The sequence below is a fragment of the Haliotis asinina genome, chromosome 13, assembly GCF_037392515.1.
Source record: "Haliotis asinina isolate JCU_RB_2024 chromosome 13, JCU_Hal_asi_v2, whole genome shotgun sequence".
NCBI lineage: Eukaryota > Metazoa > Mollusca > Gastropoda > Lepetellida > Haliotidae > Haliotis > Haliotis asinina.
Window position 1 is genome coordinate 9,782,456 of NC_090292.1, and position 24,817 is coordinate 9,807,272.

The 24,817-nt window shown below is 40.4% G+C and overlaps 1 protein-coding gene across 1 annotated transcript in view; it reads left to right on the forward strand.

Annotated features, from left to right (window-relative positions):
* Window positions 1-13,613, forward strand: part of LOC137260424 (uncharacterized) — a 31,380-nt gene extending 17,767 nt beyond the window's left edge. The window contains exon 4 of the mRNA XM_067798083.1: window positions 13,395-13,613. Within this exon, the coding sequence (XP_067654184.1) occupies window positions 13,395-13,613 (219 nt within the window). The remainder of the gene's footprint in view (window positions 1-13,394) is intronic.
* The last annotated feature ends 11,204 nt before the right edge of the window (window positions 13,614-24,817 follow it).

Consider the following 24,817-nt stretch of genomic DNA (forward strand, 5'->3'; position numbering starts at 1 on the left):
TCTGCATTTACCAAACATAAGATTGAAATTGTGAGATTTTGGCATAAGTTGCATTCCAACTGTCACAGTATAATACCCAATGCCATTAACAGATGATCTACTGAATTCAGAAGATCATGATTTATTAGTGTACTGTCTCTACTTAGTTCTTTACAGCTTCCAACCACGGATATAAACAACATGTCTCAGTCAGACCTGAACTCTGTGCAGGAATGACTCTTAACGTTAGACTATAGGGAATGGCTCTCAGAGCTGTAGAATGACCGGGTACAAGTTAATGGTAACAAATTACGCACATTCCGCCTACTTAAGCAACATCTTTTTACAGAGACTTACGTCAGCTCTTTTTTAAACAGATCACAAAGTAGTATATTTGCAAAATTTCGTTGTGGTACAGGTCGAACTAGGCAAGTTTAAACGACCTAAGACTCCATTGGAAATGTAGTGACTGTAACATCAATGAAGTCGAGGACGAAGTTTATTTCTTGGTTCCCTGAAGTTTTTATTCAGATATCAGATATGATTTATGAAATGCTGTCTCAGCAGTATACCCAGCCTTTACTCAGTATACCTCTGTTGACCAAGGCACTCTCATTATGCAAGATAGCCGGTATATTAAATAAAACACCGCTTCACTCCTACACGCTATGCCAGCTGTCCAACACACAAACTGGAAGTCGCGCAACTGGTAGTCGAGATCACATGCCTTTTATATCCCCTGACAAGTGTAAACTGACACGGCTCCCACGACCAACAGCGTAGAAATCACAGTGCCAATAAAAAAGTGTGACACATGATATATTTGGTGTGATACTTTCACAGAAAAAAACAGATGCTAGTACTTTTGTTACCTTTGAGTCCAGAGTACGTTATTGGGTATGTGTTAGAATACAGATAGCATATGTCGTTGTTGTAAAGCCAGATCATGATCCTTGTAACAAAGCTAGGTCCCAGAGCATGCAGCTAGCGAATTGTCATGACCTGGGTCCATACTCAAGGACCCAGGACATCATGTCAGTAGCATGACAGGTACTTAGAGACCAGTCATCTATGCCGGTGCCATAGTATTTCACCCAGTGGCCAAGATAATCATATCAAGGTATGAGGTTCTTCGGGGCAACTACCAGGCTCTTCTTTCAAGAATGATGTATTTGTTTGGCTGATGGTAAAATTTAGCAACGGTCGTGTATTTGAACTTATGTTTTGTTGCTGTTGTTTTTTTTCTCTACACATGCGTTACTGACAACGTCTTAAGACAACATCATTTCTATGACAAGGTTCACTGAAATGATCAGCATGCATGGTGTGTTGTCTATCATGTAGCTTGTTTGTGGTCTATGTGTCCAGTTTGGAATGAATCTGTAAGTTCCACCTGACAGGTCAGCATAGGATGGTATCATGTTACCGATGACTACAAGTGCAGATGAAAACTCTCGGCGAGAAAGGGATGGTTAGACTTCCATAACAGAAGAGATCAACATACCAAGGACTCATGTCTCTCTCTCTCTCTCTCTCTCTCTCTCTCTGTGTGTGTGTGTGTGTGTGTGTGTGTGTGTGTGTGTGTGTGTGTGTGATAGAGACAGCTATGGAGGGGAGAGGAGACATTTGTACCTAAATCCTGGTCATCACTTAAAATGAATATTAATATCAAATAACATTTAGGACTTTTGAGTCAGTTATCGATAAACCAAGATTAGAACAGGTACTCGTATCAAAATATAGAAAAGTGTGTGAGCCTTCGTTGTGAATGCATAATGCATTATTTGCAATGAAATCTCAATTAGTTTATTACTTCTATTTACAATGCCCCAAAGTGGTAGTATTAAAATTTCACCCGTGATAATGCAGGGAACGGAAAGCTGGTCCTTAAGTGCCTGAAAATATGCATGTTGAGTGAGTGAGTAATCATTTTCATTTCCACTGGCGACATGTAGGGCGTATCGTGTTGAGAACAAGATACATTATGACAGAAAGTCATTAATGGACACTACAGTCATATACACTGTTTTGTGAGACGAACTATTTGAAATGCTCAAATTTTCAATCTCCACCAGCGTGATCGATTATTGAGACCACCTTTCAATCAATTGTAGCTATAATGTAAAAGCAACTGTCGCAGCACATGAAAACACAGGAAGTCAATGCTATGTTTCAATATGACTGTTCAAACCAAAAGTCTGTGATTCTGTAAACACATTTTGAAAAAAAACACAAGAATGTTTTAATCGGTTCTGAGGTTCCGGTTACGGGTATATGGCGAAGGCGACCTACAAAATGTTCAGGAATCAATTATCTGATTGATCAGTACACTACATGTTAACAACTATCTACAATGCATGAATATTTTCTTAAAGAAATGATCACACTTACATATTGAAAAAATATTTACCTTCTCCATTTTCTTTATTGTTTGGGAACAAAGTCCAAAAAGACACTTGGCGAGCCATATCTTTCAACAACGACACTTGGAAAAAGACAAAAATAGGAACAAATATCATGCAAGGGGCCAGTTTCAAAGAATCAACGACACCGTTCAAAGCTGTAGGAAAGGAACTAAGACGAATCGGGTGCCCTGAGAGCAAACACTACCCACCTGTTATAGAAGCTAATATAGCGAGGCTTTACGACTACGGGTACATCTCTGGTTCCTCACTACTTCTATAGTGAACTGAAAAAACGTGCTTGAAATCGGTAGTCAGTTTAATTGTATGTGATTTTCTAAAGATTTAAAAATTGATGTTCTTAATCACCAATACTTAAGGACGAATTTCAAACAATTACAAGCCAAAATGAGGAGAGATGGCGCTACAGTCCGATCCGAAATAATATAACGTTAATGGCCTCCTTGAGCATTGTCAACAATGTTGCATCGTCTATACATGGAGTGCAAAACATTAAACATTAACTGTTCATTGATACCACATGTGAACTGTCCTGCATAATTTGAACAGGTTCTGATTTATAATCACAATATAAACATAACTAAAATTATCACCATGTCGCTTCAACATCAAGCAACTCCTGAATCAGCAATGAATATAGTACGTCTTACTTGGACACTCAAGTAGGATCTCACTCGCAGAAAAGGGCACTCAATCAAAGTTCAAGACAGGAGTGAAGCCATAAACCTTATGTCATGCAATTCATCACTGCTGTTACATCAGCAAATCTTTTCTTTGGTGAATTCTGGTTTCTTTGTGATAGCTTCAATTTTAGGAGACTCAGTGGATACAGAACTCTGCACAAATAAACGAAAGGCATTGTTTCTTGCACGGATGCTGACTGCACTCCATGATTCTGTGAATGAAGTCCTGAAATCCAGGGTGTAGGCTTTTATGACTCCTAATGGACTGATGATTTAATGCTTGCCAGTGCGACTCTTGATACTACTGACTTCCTGGAAAGAAGAATGACCAGGTTCATAATATTTATGTTCTGTTGATTTAACAGAATGGTGAAATATTAAGTTCATACCATACCAAAGTTCCTGCTCTGTGCAACACAACAATCCGACCAGAGCACAAGTCATTTTGGGCAATGCTAATCATAAGAAGTTTCCAAAACTGCAATCAAGGAGCCTGTCTGCCAGTCAGTGATCAGGCACATATTTCAGTCTTCTTCTCATTCCATATTGCACCATAAGCAGATGAATCAAGAGAACATTGTGTTGTCAAGTTATAAACACTTATTTTACGTCTGTAGAAGAAACTGGAGAAATTTGCTGTGGAACTTAATATCATATTCTCAAGATCACAGCAAACCACTGCTCATGCGCTCTGTCAGTCCCTGTCCCGCTCTACTCTCGTTGCTATCTTTGATGCCGCCATGGATAATAGGGTCTGCTTCGTGAATTGAGATTATATTTTAAAGCAGGAGATAAGACAATGATGATTGAAAAAGAAGTATCATTACTGATTAACGTCACAAGGACATGGAGCAAAAGGTTCAGACAGAGAGTATGAACCTAGTATTGACCAAAAGTGGAGATAGAGCAACGTGGACAAGTGGGCACAAAGCACTGGACGTGAGAAATTGACATTATTGAAATACCTAAATGAGTTGCATATGTTGTACTTCCATGGTTAAAGTAATGTCAACAAATGAGTCTGAATTACTACACATACGTGGCAAAGGCGTGAGTGGGTTACGTTTTACCCCGCACTGGATAATATTTGAAATATATTGCAGTGGTCTGTAAATAATAGGGTCTGGACCAGACACTCCAGTGATCGACAGCATGAACATCGATCTACACAACTGGGAACCGATGACCTGTATCAAGTGACTCACGCCTGACCACTCCATCCCGTTAGCCGCCTCTTATGACACTAACATAGGTTACTGCAGATCAGTTCTAACTCGGATCTTCCCGGATTACATGTCAAAGGAGCTGGAGCCAATTTAGCATCATGTATCGTCTTTCTTTAATGTATTTCTTATCTGCGTATGCTTGGTCCGTTAAGAACTGACTCGCCTTGAAATGATAATCTGGAACAGTTGTTGATAGCGATCTAGTATCGATCTACAGTGATCGGTTTAAAAGTGTTGCGTTGTTGTCACTTCTATCTATAGTAAACATTCATACTGGATCGAGCAGCTGTCTAAAATTGAGACACCGTCATGAATCCACTGTGTACCATGACAAACAGAAGAAGCATCGCTTCAGTGTTTTCCACTGAAAACAGCATCCTGCTGATAACTGTATCCTTGCTTCTTTCATTGGTAACTGCAAATGTTCCCACATACAGATATCACAGAATTACTCACCCCGAGCTGAAAGACTCTCTTACTATTCTGCGAAGGTTCTTTCCATCGCATCTATCATGTGCAGCATATGTGTCTAAATCTGGTTTCCATCTACATGGCTATCGAAGGGACGGTGGTCGATGTGCAACATTCGGACTGAAATCAAGTCAACGTAAATGTCAGCCTGACAAGCGTTGGCGATTCTACAGTCCTGTGTACATGAACGATGTAAGTTGCTGTACCTATAATTATCTTTCAAACATTTATTAGCGAGTCTTTAGCAAATGACATTTCTTGGATCAATTTAAAATAATAATTTAAGTAATATTTAGTACTGGTGGTCTCGTTAACACTTATATTGAACAACCTGTGAAGATTCTGGTTAGAATTGGTGCTATGTAAACCACACTTGCCATAAAAGATATTAGTTCTTTCGATGAAGAACTGTTTTGCTGAACCATTAATGGTCCTTTTAAACCACATTATGTTTTCATTGGTTTTTTTCATGAGGGTTTTTGTGTTTTTTGTACCAAACTGGTCAATTTGTTATCAAGAGTTCGATTACTTTGCAAACGTAGGTAGTACGTAAGCTTGATACAGAATTTGATGCATTGATGTGACCAGATTTAGGATGGAGACAATAATAGCATCAGTCCAAGGAGTAGGGAATGTCAGAGACGTCTGTATTTTATTATTTTGTTATTGCATTGTATCGGAAACGGTATCTAAACATGATGCTGTTAAGTGCCCTAGGAGCTGATAATGTATGTTATCAGCTCGCTTGGGAGTATCGTCTGCTTAGTCAAAAGCCATACAGATTTCATTTATATAACACATTTCGTTGTAATCGTCCCCATTATCTGATTTACGTTCGGTTTTGCTGTTCTTGGCGTTTTTACCATTATTGGAGTTGAGTTCGTACTTCCATGAGGAAGAACACTTCTGTATAGCAACGATATCAGGTTTAGTAAATTCAACTTGGCTATCGTGAATTCTATATTTTGAACAAAATTAGTTGGTTTTCTGGATAATGTTCCATTCCTGAGAAATCGGCGGATGAATATTGAATGTAGATGGTAGACTGTCGTGACTCTGTACACCTTGGTTCACCATTTAAAATCTTGAATTTTATCAGAATGTAAGCAAAATTAAATAATGTTCAACCTTTCCCATAGCTTCTAAGCTTTTTTGCAACCATCGTCAGACCAGGATTTTCGTATGTGAAGAGTAGCAGCGGGATTTTTTGTTATGGCGTCAATGAAATGTTCAGATGGAAGGTTCAGCACCTTTGATAAAATGGCCAGTTAGCTTTTCGACTTTACATCTTCCTGATGAGAGGGGAACTAGTCAAAAGGGCAGAGAAGTACAAAGTCAAATGAGCCGATGGAACAAGTCAAAAGGGCCGATGGAAAAATCAAAAGGGCCGAAGTGAAAGGCAAGAGGGCCGAACAGAAAAAAATATGTTTAGTAAGATTTTGCATTATTTATTGACGGATATGGAACTGAAACACGTATATCATCTTATCATTAATACAACGATAATTAGAATATATAGAAAGGTTTTACATTGTTTATTGACGGATATGGCATATATTTTTACATGCATCATCATATTATTAAATTAACGAACAGTTCATATGATTTACACAAGTTCACATCCGTTCATAATCCACACAATGTAACACTCGTTCAAAATTTACACAAAAATGTAAACGTAATTTACACATTCGTTAATTTACACAAGTTAGCATTCATTTAATATTTAAAAGTACACAAGTTCATAATTCGTTCATAATTTACACGTTCGTTCATTAATTACTACAGTTCACATTCGTTCAATATTTTCACAAATTCACGTCAAACAAGTTCACTCCAACATAGTAGGGGCCAAGCGAAGCCCTAAAGATCTCAGTTTGGTCATGTATATGGCGGCGGCTTGTAAATAATCGGGTCTGGACCAGACAATCCGGTGATCAACGGCATGAACATCCATCTGCGCAATTGGGAACCGATTCTACCCGTGATCTTTGCGGGTACACAACAAGATGGGAAGAGGGTATGTGTAACTAACTTGAGTTTAGACATACTTATTAAGTGTGCACCAATATGGTGCATAACACTAAAGTTTACCTACAGTTTTGTTTACAGATATTAAGTTTAAGTTGAAAGAACTCTGGTTTTAGTGATTGTACGACTTAAAAATGCAGGAATGTAATAATTTCGTTCTCATTTATAATTGTCAGATGACGCAGTGGTACTAGTCGTGAAAACAAACTAGTATAGTAGAAACTATTTATGCAAAATATTACATACAAACTCACATAAATGAACAGGTGTAGTAAAATGCAATCGTGCAACTGTCACCAAACTGATATACAAGGACGGAGATTAACAACAAGTATGTCAGACATGCCTAGGAGTGGTCAACCACGTGTAATAACTTCCAATGATGACCGCCACATCCGGACAATTCATTTCAGAAATCATTTCGTAATTGAGATGAGAACAGCAGTGACGATGCGTCGCCTTTACCGTGAAATGTACCTGACTCTTGAAATTCGGCGTCATTGCAAATGATGACTTGGTGAGCTAGACGTTGGCACGTACGTGGTTTGCGACAAACTATTTTGACTGACAAATGTATGTTTTGCCTGTATAGTAATGATAGAGGCGCCCGTCCTTACAGTTGAGTTGATGAACGTTTAATGCCTGATTACGCTTAGCAACTCCTACCATATGGAGTCGGGAGTGTGATGGAGTGGGGTGGGATCTGCGGCTATCTCAAAACTGTGCTGTGGTTAAATATGACATACTCAGTGCTCCAATTTATAGGGCTGAAGTTATGTGACAAGTTGTATTTCCACTTCTGATAGAACACATACGGTAGGCACTACCTGGGTCGACGAGTCAGCACAACCAGCAACCCCTCCAAAACAGGAACAATGTCTCCTACAGGAATGGCAACGGATCACGCCCAACGTCTTTTGGCGCCATACGTCTTGAAGCCAATGGTCGTCAAACTCAGTTTGATGTCACATTGTGCATACAAAAACCAAACCAAACCAAAAACAACAAAAAACAAACAAAAAAAAATAAAAAAAGAAAGAAAAGAAAGTGTAAGAAACAACGAAACAAAAACCGCTAAGTTTGGTGTGACACTGTATGTATTTATTGCTCTGAGTACTAGTTTAACACATCATTAAAATGAAATTAATGTTTAATCTTTGTAAAATGTATAGTGTACTTGGTGTTGTGAGAATCATTGCAAACTTCACAGACCTTCCTGCATTATCACTCCGTCTTATAATGGCACAGTCTGATGATGACAGTGGGCAGTATGATGTGTGAACTATTCAGAACATCATAAGGCTGATGTTTAGAATCTGACACGGTCTGTCGAAACTTGATGTTATATTAATGCGTAACTCTTAATGAAAGAGTCTTGATCTGAACGCATAAGGAGTGAGTGAGTGAGTTTAGTTTTACGCCACACTCAGCAATATTCCAGCTATATGGCGGCGGTCTGTAAATAATCGAGTCTGGACCAGACAATCCAGTGATCAGCAACATGAGCATCGATCTGGGAACCGATGACATGTGCCAACCAAGTCAGCGAGCCTGACCACCCGATCCCGTTAGTCGCCTCTTACGACAACGTACAAGGAAGTTGTCACTTTTGTTAAAGAAGATCCCAAACAATACAACGTGGCACCTCCACCCAATTACGTTCATTATAGGGTTATCCTATGGATAAGAGCAATTTCAGCTTTAGTTGTTTCGCAAATTTCTTGCGTATTTTTTGTATTTTTACTGTGTGTTCATGTAAACTACTTTGCTTTGTATGACTAGTATATTGCATCCGCACAGAAGTTTGGACAAGAATTTTCATAAAAGTTATTATGACTTTTCAAATTGAAATGAAAATGTCATTACCGCAACGACAGCAAAATGCTGATTTTGGAAAATATAGCCATTTATTCTTTTCTGATAAACTGCTTTGAAATGGAAAGAGTTGTGACTATTTATAAGACTTAGTATATCTGTGCAATGAATCGTCAATCCTTAAATTGTTTGCATTGCTTGTTTTTTCCCCAAAGCCAATTATTCACGTCTCAAACTTTGCTTAAAGGAACAGTCAAATATGATCAAGGACGCGAAACAGCACCGAAAAAAAATTATGTATTTGTTTAAAATTTGAAAAAGTTATAGCAGAATTGAAATAAACATATTGTGTTGGTAAATCAGAGGTATATAACAAAATTATAATAGCTCTAAAGTTTGTATTTAAAACCTCACACATTACCTTCCGTTTTAAATCAAATTTAGAGCTATTATAATTTCGTTATATACCTCTGAGTTTCCAACACAGTATATTTATCTCCTAAATATACTTATGACCATGGTTTACAGGGAAATTCTACAAAAATGGCAATTTGCAGTCACCACTGATATAATGCTCAATATCTTTATTGCATGAAAACAAATACGAAACATACTAATACCTAAATAAAAGATACTTCTTTATTCACTTAATTTGGAAAATGGCCAATCAAGTTATTTAGGCATGTCCCAAACTCCATCGTCTTTTGGATGTCGAAATTTCAAAATTGAAGATCATGTTGTATCTTTGGGTCACTGCTAAAGAATATGTTCAAAGGTGAATTATTTCAGAAATTATGTGAATATATGAAGTAAAAGTTTAAAAAAATATGTCCCTGGCGATACCGAAAGAGAAAGAATTTGCACTGAAAATAATATGGACAGTCTTCCTTGCAACCCTATGGTCAGCTTCCATTAAATGGCATCATTGCTTGCCATGCGTTCAAAGGAGGTATGCTATATCATTGGTCCTAGAATACACCGTTCTTCCTTCTTCCTTCTCCATTATGAGTGATTGTAATGTCATTACCACAACGCTTTTAACTGTTGTACACATGAATCAAACTACGTCGTATGATTTTGTTCGGTGCTGTTTTGTGTCCTGTGAAACGTAACCCAAACAGAAACAAAAGCTAATGATTTAGTTAACTTAGATAAGATGGTAATTGCTATGATTGCTATATGAATTAAGGTTTATTCACCTGGCAATCCCACCCATGAGGAGTGTCAATTAGGACTAGTCTTTTTCTTCATTTGTGAATGTCCAACAGACGGCACCAAGGATACCAGGAGACTCAAGCTGTGTTGGTGTGTGTGTGTGTGTGTGTGTGTGTGTGTGTGTGTGTGTGTGTGTGTGTGTGTGTGTGTGTGTGTGTGTGTGTGTGTGATTAACTTCGAGAAAGGAATTAAAGGTGATAAAAATGAAATAAGTGCAGACTTCATCCACACATAAGAGGAACCATCACGTTCAGTTTTGTCATTTTATGTTCTAGGTAAAAGGGGAATCTGTGATGACCCGGAAAAGAAATAAGGTTTTTCAAAGTAAGTTTTCATAATATCAGAAATCACATGCGTCGTTGATCATTTCACACACGTTAAGCACATTAGATCTATTCTATTTCATTCATTACTATTCCTTTGAAATGGACTCACCAATGCAATCAATATAATTCTTAAACTGTAAGCAGTTACAATGGACTGTTCTGCTGGTAAAGATAGAACAAACTGCAAACCATATACAAATAGGGATATAAGATTCTGTGAAGATTTCTGATTTTCTCAGGGTTTATAATAACATCGCTCATTACATTGAATAAAGTTGTGTGCTTTGATATGAGAGGGAATGTGTATTGGTCAAGTTTCATAATATATGTACTATATTGCAGTGATTTAAATCGCTTGAATGACGGTCGCGCATTTTCGGTTCACAGAAAGACGATGGTACCCAAGAATCACACATACGCCACCTGGCACTGATATGGTTGTCACGACGACAAATGGTTACATTGCGTTTTACGATTTGGGGATAAATCAAGTTCTGTTTGAAAAGAAACTGCCCTTCACTGCTGCAGCAGATTTGGAATGTTCGAATAAACTGGAGGCGTTCTATGTCATTACTGCTGGCAGGATGAGGCTCGCATCTCCTTTCACAATGAAATCAAAGGAAGTAAAAGGTTGTAAAGGTGAGTCTTGTTGGGTCAGAAAAGACTTTCTCTAACCTATTACTTTAAGACCAACCACAAGCCAGAAGTTGTGTGCTGGAAATCTCAGCTGAAATCTAATCAGTCGCTTCAGGATATCAACGTTAAGTGATTGATGTTCCTGAAATGCTGATTGACCTGAGTCACAAGAACTAAACTTTCAAAAAAGACTTCAGGTATGTAACTTACAGATGCAAGTATAGTCTAGACCCTCAACGTTGTTGTTTAGACTGGCCCAGAACAATTCCCTAAAAAGAAGAAATACTTAAATGTTTATACACAACATCACAATAATAATACTTTGCACTTGTTGTCGTAGGACGTTCGCTGGTGTCAGCCACGTCTAACAAGAGACTTGGCGTGGACATAAATTTGTGGAATGACACCCTGGAGATTTCGATGAAGCACAGAAACACCAATGTTCCGGTAAAAAACGGCTTGGAGATGCATGTTTATGAATCCACCAGGTAATTCATGCTATCTTTGCTTCTATCCTGATTTGGGGGAACACTGCATGTGCTAATCGGTATCTGGCTTCACACAATCAGCCTAAACAGTTGTAGACAGGAGACACCAGAACCATATTTTCGACAGGTTGTTGTACTGTGGTACACATCAGCGATACCACCTAATCTCAGATTGATTCGCTACACAAGTTGTGTGTCTACATATGCTTGTGTTTAAAGCACTTGCTTGTGAATGCAAAGATCGTGTAAAAATAGAAACATCACAAGCAACAACATAACACACAAGTCCCCCTCCCTAATTATGATGTTCTCCTTTGTTATGTGCAGCTATATGTTTACATGTGTGTACATGTACAAACCTTTTTATACCCATATGCCCACTGCGTCATTAATGAAGGGTCAAGCTGTTGCTAACAATGTTTCTTAAAAGTTGTAAAACCTTCGCTTTTGTTTGAAATATATGCAGCTGAATGTTTTACATTCTTTAGAGGAGGAGTAAGAGAAAACACATGGTCGTTGATACGTCATCTTTAACGTCCAATGTATTTTGTCTGAACGGGCAATCAAATTTTCAATATGGAAATCCACTAGCCCAGGATATGCAAGTCGAGCCCTTCGTGGAAAGTTGAGGGCAATACCCATGATTTGATGTTTTTTTTCATTGCCCTAGACTGTTCAGTTACCTTGAAACCGCAACTTGAAATTAAAGGATGACGTTTAATGTGAGCCTAAGTGCAGTCCCGTAGACGGTTCAGAGATTTCAAGTCTGAAGATTTGGTTGGAAAATACGCATTGGCCAGGTCATTCCAGAATCACAATAACCCGAGATGACAGACACATGATTAACACTGCGTTATGTATCATGATCAGATTCGTTGATGTATCAGATCGTCAGATAGAACACTTCAATGTTAACAATGTAAGGATATTTAGGCACACCGTTCATCGATGTTTAAGGGTTGTAGGCGACTTGCATATCGCCCACACGAACACCACGTCACAGGCAGGTGCGTTTGAGATGACGTAGAGATTATGGTCGCTGGAACCAACGTCAGTGGTCCCGTATGCTGTTCACAAAAAGTAAATTTGTCCTTCCTTATTGGTCGGCATAGTCTTTATCGCCGCAATGGAGACAGAATAACAGATGCAGGTGTATCGGCGGAGAGTCGGTCACAGTTTGGGCAGAGACACCTCCTGCTGGACATAGTCCACTGCACGTTGTCGACGCTGATCTTAGTGAACAGGGTCGGTGAGACATTCTGGCTCCTGTAGCAGTACCGTTCCTGTAAGCTATTCATGGCTTTTCTGGTCAACCCTGTTCACTGCAAGATGACAGTGTTAGTCCCCACTGAGCCAGAATTGTCATGGACCCTCAGGCAGGATGGACATGTCAACATGCTCGCCAGACCTCAGCCCTATTAAACATGCAGGAGATGAACTCAGTTGGCGTGTTTGTACATCACCAAGCACCAGTGGAGTTTTCGGTACACCACAGAGCTCCAGTGGAGGAATAGAATGTGATTCCGCAAGGTTTCTCTCTAAACGTTATGAGGGGCATGAGGACATGTGCATCCTTGTCTATACGCGTGAGGAGTGTTGACAGGATACTGAGTGACCGACTGTTCCATGTTAGCCACGTTCATTTTGTGGGGTTGATCTGTATAAGCGATGTTTGGTAGTGTTGTTTGAACTTTTTGTCTGCACTTGTATCTACGCTCTTCAAAAAACGTAACGCAAAACCCAAATATCACTGAAACTGTGGTGTTGCTCAAGGACGTATATATCAGCGAAAAACAAACATACACGAATGGAGCAATGCATTGTTGTCTTGTCCATGTTTCATGAGAATACCGGTCATCACAGTCATTACTGCTGCCCAACAGGTGGTGTTGAAGTACCTCGTATGACCACCAACAGCTGCTACCACTACCCGACGCCTCCTGGCTACAGATCAAATCAGTCGTTGTTTAAATTTGTTTTCTGGAATCCTTGTCCATTCCTCTTGCCGCATGTATAACAACTGTTTAAGATTCTGTGGTGCATTACCATGTCGACGTACCCGCCTATCGATCTGATCCCAAAGGCGTTTGCTTGGGTTTAGATCCGAGGATATGGAAGGCCAGAGGAGGGTCTTGATGTTGATATTGACCAGGTAGTCCACGATGGCACGTGCTGTGTGGGGTCTGGCGTTGTCCTGTTGGAAGAAGTGCCATTGACGGACAACAAGGTGAAGGATATGCAGACGGAGAATCTGATCGATTTATCGATTGGCCGTCAGGTTGCCTTGGAGAAGCACAAGTTCCGATCTGCAGGTGTATGAGGTCGTTCCCCACATCATAACACACCAAACCATAACCATCACGTCGCTGAAGGAGATGACGTAATTCATCGATAAACCACATGCAACTCCAGTTTGCCAGGTTCCGTGACAGTACCGTATTACACCATCTCACTCGTCGACGTCGATGTAGTCGTTGCAAGGATGGGGCAACTTTTAGACGTATTCCTGATTGTCTGATCGGACACTCTTCGGGCTTAAAACTGTTCTTGTGCTGTGTACCGGGTGGTACGATGGCGGTCACAGAGGTGGGTTACCCGGATGTAACGATCGTGGGCAGGTGTGGTGACACTAGGTCTTCCTGATCTTGGACGGTCATTTGTCGAATTTGTTTGACGAAATCGATCCCACAATCGAGTTATTGTGCTGGAATGAACGTTGAAGATCCTTGCCACCTCACTTTTTGATTCACCCCCTTGCAATCATCCAATTGCCATTGAGACGTCCCATGCAGCGTTGAGACGTCCCATTTTCATGTACAGTACTTTCAAAGATAGTGGATGAAATTGTGAGATTAATTTGGGTCTTTTATAGTCACATGCTGAACTAATGCTTTGCACGTGAGGAACAATCACAGTACCTGATATTCGTGCTGCATGACATCCATGCACATCATGACAATCCTAACTGATAAAACCGTTCAAAATCATTTTTGCGTTTGGTCAAGCATATCTTCTAAACCATTCCAAAAACAATATGCAACCCTTAAAATGTTTGAGTTTACCTATGTGTACAAAATTATATCATTTTTGAATTTCACTGTGCTGTTCTTTTTTTGAAGAGTGTATATGTATCAACTGTATAATGAATGTATTGATAACGTCTAATATATATGTGTGTTTGTATGAACACAGACACAGACACACACACACACACACACACACACACAGAGACAGACACACAGACACACAGACAGACACACACACACACACATACACATATGATTTGCGGTTTCGCTGTTTCTTTGCAGGTCCGTCTTCGTGGGTTCCTGGAATCATTCCATGTTGTCCATCACTGAAATCTCCTTCTCTGGAACAATTCGATCAATAACTCGTATCCCTTCGTTTATGCCAGTGGCGTTTCAATTACGCTCACGTAAGTTCACGGCTCACACGATTGTTCATGTCCAGGTTGTCAGAACGTTGTGGTATTTGAAATGCAAGCAGGCAACAATTCAGTTTATCTTACTTCACACATGAATGTCGCTTTCTGATTGGCTAAGTACTAGTACTCCTCTATTATTTTCAATGTACCAGACTTACAAGCGGTATGGATTGTGTTCTGTACTTCTTGAAGATCACTAAATCACACATGATACATTTAAATTACTCATATTTTGCGAATGCAGATAAATGGAAGGGAGATGACTCTAAATTTGTTTTTCTTATATTGTGAAAATCTAACAATGGCTACGAAAATATTTCCCTCCATTTCATTGAATAAGTTTTGACTGAACGTTCAAATGTGGAAGATTAAGAAGGGAAATTACACCGCTGCGACTTTACTAAGCCAATATCCGCTTTCGCTTGTTAGATACCAAACCATTCACTCATTTCCTAAATATGGTATTACACGGGACATAGTTTTGTACTCTCTATATACACGGCAGTTCAGAACTAATCACTTAGATCCGAGATATTGTTAACTGTCCATGGACGTGATGTTGTTTCAGTTCCAGGATATTTACGTAATGGTGTGCCTTATATTAGATCTGTATGAAACGCCAGTCGAACCATACAATCAGAAATAGGCACTCCGCGTCGCCCAGCAGGAACTGCTAATAAGCGTTCAAAACAAACCTGCTACTCATGACTAAAATAACATTGAACAAAGTTTACAAAAAGGTTTCTATAAAGGCTACCGACATGCAATTCGTCACTTATAATTGAGGTGTAGCAGTGCGTCAAAGCAATGAAGTTAGATACAGATTGTCTTGCAGGCACATCATTTTACCTGTGCAACGAACGAGGCCTCTTCGTGGTGACCAAAGAGCGGAATGACGAGTCTAACATTCGGTCACAGAGATGTAAGGCAGTGTCGATTTCACACAAGTTGCTATGGGCTGTGTTCAGTTATCCCTCATACCAGAGGTAGGTTAAACATGTGCAGGTCATGGACGGTCCCATCCCGGTATAAGATACTCGTCAAGGTCGCGGTTACAGAGCTCCAGGTAAGGCACGTATTTACGTATTTTACTCAACACAAATCACATTTACTCAATTAATTACAAATTTGGGAGTAGAAATAACGTATAAGAATAACTCAAAATCCAATAGGTCTTTAATACATTGCGCACTTTACTCAATGAACTAAATTGGCTTGCGTATGATTGGTCGTGGCGCCCAAACTCTACAACACTAGCTAACGGTAGACGATGCCTATATATGCATTTACTATTATAGCCGTAGCCACTGTCCGGATTTTACTCCAATAGTCACATGACTTCCATGCTGAGTATTGATAAATGGCTGCCTCCTGTTTGGCAATATGACGATTACTAAAACGTTTAGTCTAATGAGATGTATTTGTATTTTGTATTTAGTTAATTACCCAGTAAGTATACGAAACTGTGTGTAAATTATTCTAACTAGTGGGAGTATACAAAATGCTAGTTACTTCTGAAACAAAAATGCAATTTCTCATACATAAACAGAGTAAATACCCAATTCCTTGAAATGTTATCTGGAGCTCTGCCGGTTTTAGAATTGGTCATCACCAACCCATGATTATGACTAGAAGTGACTAATGGAATTGAGTGGTTAGGGTCGTTCACTTGGCTGACGCATGCGTCATCGTATTCCCAGTTGTGTGGATCGATGATCATGTTATTGATCACTGGGTTCTCTGTCCACCCTCGACTATTTTAAGACCACCGCCATATATATTTGAGTTGTTGAGTTTGAGGAAAATGAATCGTTGTCAAAAACAACTGTGCCGAAACACACCTGTACCATGTTACCATGTTTGACTCAACCGCCCGCACACAACAACATAGTTAGGAGATAAACATATTGTGTTGGAAAATCAGAGGTATATAATGTGATTATATACCTCTGAATGACTTTGATTAGCCAATCACAATCCAGTATTTACTAAAGTCATGGTAGAATGTTTGTTGAAGACAGATTTCACATGCAGCTTGTGGCATAGTTTCCTTTAATAGAAGCTACAAACATTATTGGAGCCTCACAACCTCGTCACCAAAAGGTAGACCGGTAAGCTTCCACCACAGGCGTGCCTGCCACAGGATGGCGAATTCATTGAAGTGTTGCTCACCATGTTCAGATGTTCCCCCAGTCCTTCACAGACTACCGAGCAGGTTCCAGGCCACTAGAGGATTACAGGACATACTTCGTCCCGGAAAACCTAGTTCAAGGGCAGATGGCCAACATGTTGTGCTACAAACCCTCGGAACCGATTCATCAGTGGCAATGTCCAGTTGTCACTGTCAGCAAGGGACGTCTGTCTTTCATATACGCTTGGCTGTTATGTTTGTGTGAGTGAGTGAGTGAGTGAGTGAGTGAGTGAGTGAGTGAGTGACCGAGCGAGTTTAATTTAACGTCACATCGGCAATATTTCAGCCATATCGTGACGAAAACAAACATAATTATGAAGAATAATTATGTAGATGTTTTAAAACCCGTAGCCAAAGTCCGATAAAATAACTAGAGTATCACAATTCGAATGTAAATGTTATGTTTGAGCGTTTGAATCAAACATGGTGCTGGTGTGTTTCAGCGCCCATGTGTTTTGCTGTTATTGAGAACTCAAACTCAACAAAGAGTGAATGAGTTGCATGGTTGCCACTTCTAAAATGTCGTTTAAAGTGCCCAGTAAGCACACAAAAGGTTGTTTTAGAGTATAAATGGCCTAATGACATTTAACTTCATACATGGCATTCACCTTTTAGGATGTTTCCATACTTCTTGTTTGTAGTATTTTATCAAGTACCTGTCGGTTGGGCTTGTTTCAGGAAACTAGTGGTATTTGACCAGAATTCCTATGCCACGATCAAGCAGTTATATCTGATCTTACCCCAACATCTGGAAGGCACAATGAAGATACAGGTACAGTTATAGTAATCCCTCAGATGCTAGTCTTCTTGGTAGTTATAGGTCATATATCACCAGATTATGATAAACGGAACCGGAAAATGGCGGTCAGATTTCAATAACACAGGTGATGAAAACAACATGGACAAGGAGCTTGGGAATACCTCCAGCATGCAAGAATAATATCAACATGAGTATCCACTGAGCTAGGTCGGTATCCAGAGAGCGAAGACGAGAATGTTGAAAGGGAAGACAAGCGTCCTGACCCAGACTTCTGTCTTACTTATTACCACCTGTTTTGAAGCAGTATTCCATCAGAAATGATTTTCGTTCAAAAGTCACGATACATCTTACGAACTACATGTTTTCATTCTTTCAGGTTTTACAGGAAGCCAAAATACATAAGCCATATATACGGCACCAGCATACATCAATCACAGGGAAACACCGTCGCCACCGACCTACATCAAGCACAGACAAACACCGTCGTCAAATACATACATCAGCCACAGGCAGACATCGTCATCACCGATATACATCAAGCGCAGGCAGACACCGTCATAACTAACATACACCAAGCACAGACAAACACCGTCGTCGTCTACATACATCAAGCCCAGGAAGACATCGTCATCACCGACATACATCAAACACAGACAAACACCATCGTCACCAACATACATGAAACAAAGACAACACCATCGTCACCAACATACATGAAACAAAGGCAAACACCATCGTCACCGACATACATGAAACAAAGGCAACACCATCGTCACCAGCATACATGAAACAAAGGCAACACCATCGTCACCAGCATACATGAAACAAAGGCAAACACCATCGTCACCGACATACATGAAACAAAGGCAACACCATCATCACCGACATACATGAAAGAAAGGCAAACACCACCGTCATCAACATACATGAAGCAAAGGCACATACCGTCGTCACTTACATACATCCAGCAAAGGCAGACACCGTCGTCACCAAAATACACACGTGGATACCTTCGTCACCACCATACACCAATGTGTTCCGATTTTTCAAGGATGAATACCGTCACTGACCTTGAAGCACAGTAGAGGACATTCAGCATCAGATGGATCTGAGACTCAACCACAAGACTCTTCATTCCAGATGTGGTCTGTTGACTTGACTGATGGAAACACAGAGCAACGCAACTTATTAAGGATAACATTGTTGCTGTTGTGTAGTCTACACTTTGTGTACTGTTTATGCACCCGGGACCTAACTGGTCACACTCCACTAGAATGACAGTGCCACTGGGTAAAGGCGACAATGATTAGTTATTATGTTATAATTCAATACATTTTAAACTAAAATTTTGTTGTCGAAGAACAATAAAAATATTAATGTATTACATATACTAAAGTGAGACAAGCATGTTGTCATAAAATATTATTACAGAGAGCGGTACTGTGCCTTGTACCCTGATCACCTATATGACGTGTGTTGCTGCTGTGTCTTGTAACTTAATCATGTATACTACGTGTGTCAGTACTGTGCCTTGTTCCCTGATCACCCACAGTACGTGTGTTAGTAATGTGTCTTGCACCCTGATCACATATAGTACGTGTGTCAGCACTGTCTTGTACCTTAATCACCCACAGGACGCGTATCAGCACTGTCTTGTACCCTGATCACCCACAGGACGCGTGTCAGCATTGTATTGTGGCAGACACAACTATGTACATAGGGATTTTATTATTTTAATGTTTTCTGTTCTGTATATGTATATCTGTAGGCTGCTTAATAGGTCATGTGTCCCTCAATCCCTTAACAAACCCAAGCCATGACGTGAGCAACTGATTGGCCAAGCTAAACCTCCAAGTTAAATCTTTTGTCTAATAGCCTGCACTCTGCACAAAGTTACCACACAGACAAGTTGACAGACACTTGACAAATCAGATATATTCGGGATACAGACTGTTCTTGTGCTCTGTCGTCACCCCAGTCTCACCCACAGGGGTGACTTATCGACCACGAATATAAAGATTCCTCGGGCAATAGCTCACACCCGTAGCGTGTGTTTGTCGTTTGTGCATTCACTGCCCTGCTACAGTATCTTGTACCTTTATCACCCACAGAAAGCTTGTCCGGACTGTATCCTGTCTCCTCATCACCTGCAGGACGCGTGTCATTACTGTGTCTTGTTCCTTGATCACTTATATGACGGGTGTCAGCACTGGGTCTTCTTCCTACGGGACGTGTGTCACTACTGTGTTTTGTACCCTGATCACCAATTTGATGTTTGTTAGTTCTGTGTGTGACGACGGTGTCAGTTGTGTGTGTTGTACCATGGTCCCTAGCATGGTGATCTATTATTAATCTGCATTTAGGATATCTGCTAGATAGTTATAAGTCAATATGTGATAATATAGTGATTTTACTGTTCTTGGTCGACAGGGTTTTATACATTGTATATATGTGTCATGAATTTAGAGGTAGTTTTAGTCCCGATATGGGTGAAATATTGCCAGTGTTACTTTAAATCTGAACTCATTTACTCCGTGTGTTGTCAATATTGTGTATTGTCTCGTGAGTATCAGGTTAGACGACAGTGTCAATTCTGTGTGTTGCCTCGTGTCAGTTCTAGGACGTGTTAGGAGTTGAGTTCTAATTTGGTCAAATTCAGCTAATCAGACTTTAGGCAATAAAAGCATACATTGGGGATGAGCTTGGTGAGAAAGGCCTTCAAGACAAGAATACACTCATTATTATTACAGAAGCACTGTTGTGCTATATTGTTCATAGATGTACGTGAATGATCACTGGATATCAATCTCAACGTGACGTCGTGCTACCAGTCTCAACACAGAGACAATACAACACTTACAGCCACTAGACTCAACACAGAGACAATACAACACTTGTAACCACTAGTTTCAACACGGAGACAATACAACACCTGCAGCCACTAGTCTCAACACAGAGACAATACAACACTTGCAGCAAATAGACTCAACACGGAGACAATACAACACTTGCAGCCACTAGTCTCAACACAGAGATAATACAACACTTGCAGCCACTAGTCTCAACACAGAGACAGTACAGCACTTGCAGCCACTAGACTCAACACAGAGACAATACAACACTTGCAGCCATTAGTCTCAAGACAGAGACAATACAACACTCGCAGCCACTAGTCTCAACACAGAGACAATACAGCACTTGCAGCCACTAGACTCAACACAGAGACAATACAACACTTGCAGCCATTAGTCTCAAGACAGAGACAATACAACACTCGCAGCCACTAGTCTCAACACAGAGACAATACAGCACTTGCAGCCACTAGTCTCAACACAGAGACAATACAACACTTGCAGCCACTAGTCTCAACACAGAGACAGTACAACACTTGCAGCCACTAGACTCAACACAGAGACAATACAACACTTGCAGCCATTAGTCTCAAGACAGAGACAATACAACACTTGCAGCCACTAGTCTCAACACAGAGACAATACAGCACTTGCAGCCACTAGTCTCAACACAGAGACAATACAACACTTGCAGCCACTAGACACACCGACATTGTAGCGTTCCCATCTCTACATTGTACCCAGGCACAGCTGGGTGGACTGGGGCACACACAGTCTCAGTACTTTGACAAGATTTACTGTATCTGCTACTTTGTGTTTACACTCTTTCACGTGGCCACTATCTGGTCGTATACCAACTGATTCGTTGGTCCTTTTGGGTGCGCAGGGTCGTATTGTTTACACTGGGGGTTGTGACAACACTTAAAGTGTCTGCACACAATGTTGACTCCAAGGTTTCTACACCCTGTCTTAGGTCGGCTGTGTCATTTCAAGCTCGATGGATCATTAGCCTGTCGCTTTAAACATCTCGCCCACTATGCCCATTGTATTCTTCCCATATATGAACAATAAACCTTTTCTTTGGTGTCATACTTTGTTTGGGTTTGAAAGAACTATAAATGGCTACAAACGCCTCCAAAAATTCAAAAGATATACATTATGTTTTCACTTTTTCCTCCAAGCTGGGAGAGTACAGAGTACAAGTTGAAAACACTGTCACTGGATCCAGAGCAGTATCTTCTAGATTATCGGATAGCAGTTCTATTTTCAAACATGAAACAAACGCCATATTAACGGCTCTTAAATACATTCAGCGACACCCTTAACGTAAACAATATATAACATAGTCTGTAAACATCCACTTTTAATAGAAATCATTGAACTATGATCTTGCTACTGGCCAATACGACATCGGCTTTGGTTGGTTAACCAATACTTGTCAGCTGGCATCTTTCCACATAAGGCATTGTGGAAACAGAGTGTGAAAGCCGCTGCGTGGGAGTTCCATTCCTCCGCTTGGACTGAGAAAATAACGGTTGATCCAGATCTCCACAGGTTCGTCCAGTTCGCACTGGATGTATGATCATCTAGCGTGGATACTGTCTCAGGACGACCACCTGTACCTTCCAAGTTCCTGGTGTAGATATGCCCTATCATCAGAGCAATGAAAGGTGTTGTGTACCCGTGTGAGAAGTGTGGACGTATATATAGTGATCCGTGTGCTCATACTGTGTGTTCATTCAGTGTGATACCTTACTCTCTCTCAGATCACCTATGGTGTGAACTGATCAATATTGGCCCTGTCGACCTCAGTGTATGGTTTCACAACTTGTCAGACACTGAGACTGTGCTATGTGTTCTGACATGCTGACCGCACCATTGACTGAACGAGGAAGACCAAAAAACACTCACCAGTATGGTTGTAAGATACATTTATCTGATGTACAGAAAAGTCTACGTATCGCGTCCAGCATTCAGAGAGACATTATATCATGTAACGATGTGACAGAGACGTAAATATTGCGTTTTACAACTTGTGGCTTAGCGAATGCGGTAATATTTAACGTCACATCAGAAATAGTTCAGCCATATCGTGACGAGAACCTTTAACACAGACATGGAATATCTCTATATTAAAAAAAAAAACAACTTCTCGACGAAGGACAGTAAAAAGACTAGTTAAAAAATAGACTATACGTCGCCAACAACTGAGGGTAGATCACCAAACGAGGCACACTGGAGACTTATGCTACACTTGTTTGCCACATGGGCCTTAGCTGGATTTACACCATCCCTTCAGCTGGTAGCAATTTATACACATCTAGTCAAACATTAAATGTACAAGTGTGTCAATTCAAATTACAACTAATAAACAGATTCAGTAAACTCATATACACCAAGAACAATAACTGAACTGTTATTACAAATTGCTGTTTTATATACTCTTCATGTATTTGAAAATGGAACATCATAATGTGTATTAAACTTACTCGTGAATTTACTTATCATTGCACACTGTGATCAGTGACAACTTCAGTGACCTTTACTTTCGAAATAGGAAGCCGAGTCCATGCTTGAATACCACCTTCTCCATTGCTACACCGGATGTTGACTGACGGAAGTCTGCTACTTCAAGGCATAATATGGAAAATGTGTCCATGTCTGAAAAGGAGTATGTCCAGAGCTGGACAGAATGACCAGGGGAATCATTCCTCCCGCCACCCACAACCCGATCATCCAGTTGCTGTCGAACCTGCTGTGAAAGGAGCTGTGTCTGTATTGTGTTCCAAAACATATCCACTGCTGGTGCTGTGTCTGTATTGTGTTCCAAAACATATCCACTGCCGGTGCTGTGTCTGTATTGTGTTCCAAAACATATCCACTGCCGGTGCTGTGTCTGTATTGTGTTCCAAAACATATCCACTGCTGGTGCTGTGTCTGTATTGTGTTCCAAAACATATCCACTGCTGGTGCTGTGTCTGTATTGTGTTCCAAAACATATCCACTGCCGGTGCTGTGTCTGTATTGTGTTCCAAAACATATCCACTGCTGGTGCTGTGTCTGTATTGTGTTCCAAAACATATCCACTGCTGGTGCTGTGTCTGTATTGTGTTCCAAAACATATCCACTGCTGGTGTTGTGTCTGTATTGTGTTCCAAAACATATCCACTGCCGGTGCTGTGTCTGTATTGTGTTCCAAAACATATCCACTGCTGGTGCTGTGTCTGTATTGTGTTCCAAAACATATCCACTGCTGGTGCTGTGTCTGTATTGTGTTCCAAAACATATCCACTGCTGGTGTTGTGTCTGTATTGTGTTCCAAAACATATCCACTGCCGGTGCTGCGTCTGTATTGTGTTCCAAAACATATCCACTGCTGGTGTTGTGTCTGTATTGTGTTCCAAAACATATCCACTGCTGGTGCTGTGTCTGTATTGTGTTCCAAAACATATCCACTGCTGGTGCTGCGTCTGTATTGTGTTCCAAAACATATCCACTGCCGGTGCTGCGTCTGTATTGTGTTCCAAAACATATCCACTGCCGGTGCTGCGTCTGTATTGTGTTCCAAAACATATCCACTGCCGGTGCTGCGTCTGTATTGTGTTCCAAGACATATCCACTGCCGGTGCTGTGTCTGTATTGTGTTCCAAGACATATCCACTGCCGGTGCTGTGTCTGTATTGTGTTCCAAGACATATCCACTGCTGGTGCTGTGTCTGTATTGTGTTCCAAAACATATCCACTGCTGGTGCTGTGTCTGTATTGTGTTCCAAAACATATCCACTGCTGGTGCTGTGTCTGTATTGTGTTCCAAAACATATCCACTGCTGGTGCTGTGTCTGTATTGTGTTCCAAGACATATCCACTGCTGGTGCTGTGTCTGTATTGTGTTCCAAAACATATCCACTGCTGGTGTTGTGTCTGTATTGTGTTCCAAAACATATCCACATCTGGTGCTGTGTCTGTATTGTGTTCCAAAACATATCCACATCTGGTGCTGCATGCAGTCTTTGGACATAATTTTTACGCATCGTATGTCTTTCTTTCAGGAGATATATTTCATAATCTACTAGATAAAAAATACAAGTTTATGTTATATGAGGACTGGTGGAAAGCTGACTCGCTAATACATCCAAGGTTTAGGAATTGTTTAGAAGGCTTATGCATGAACTGCCACTGAAGACATTACTGGTTGCCAGATGGAGTCTGTCACAAAACATCTGTTTCACTCTTGGTTGAAAGGTCCAGGGTCAACATGAAAAGCCACATTTCCATCTTA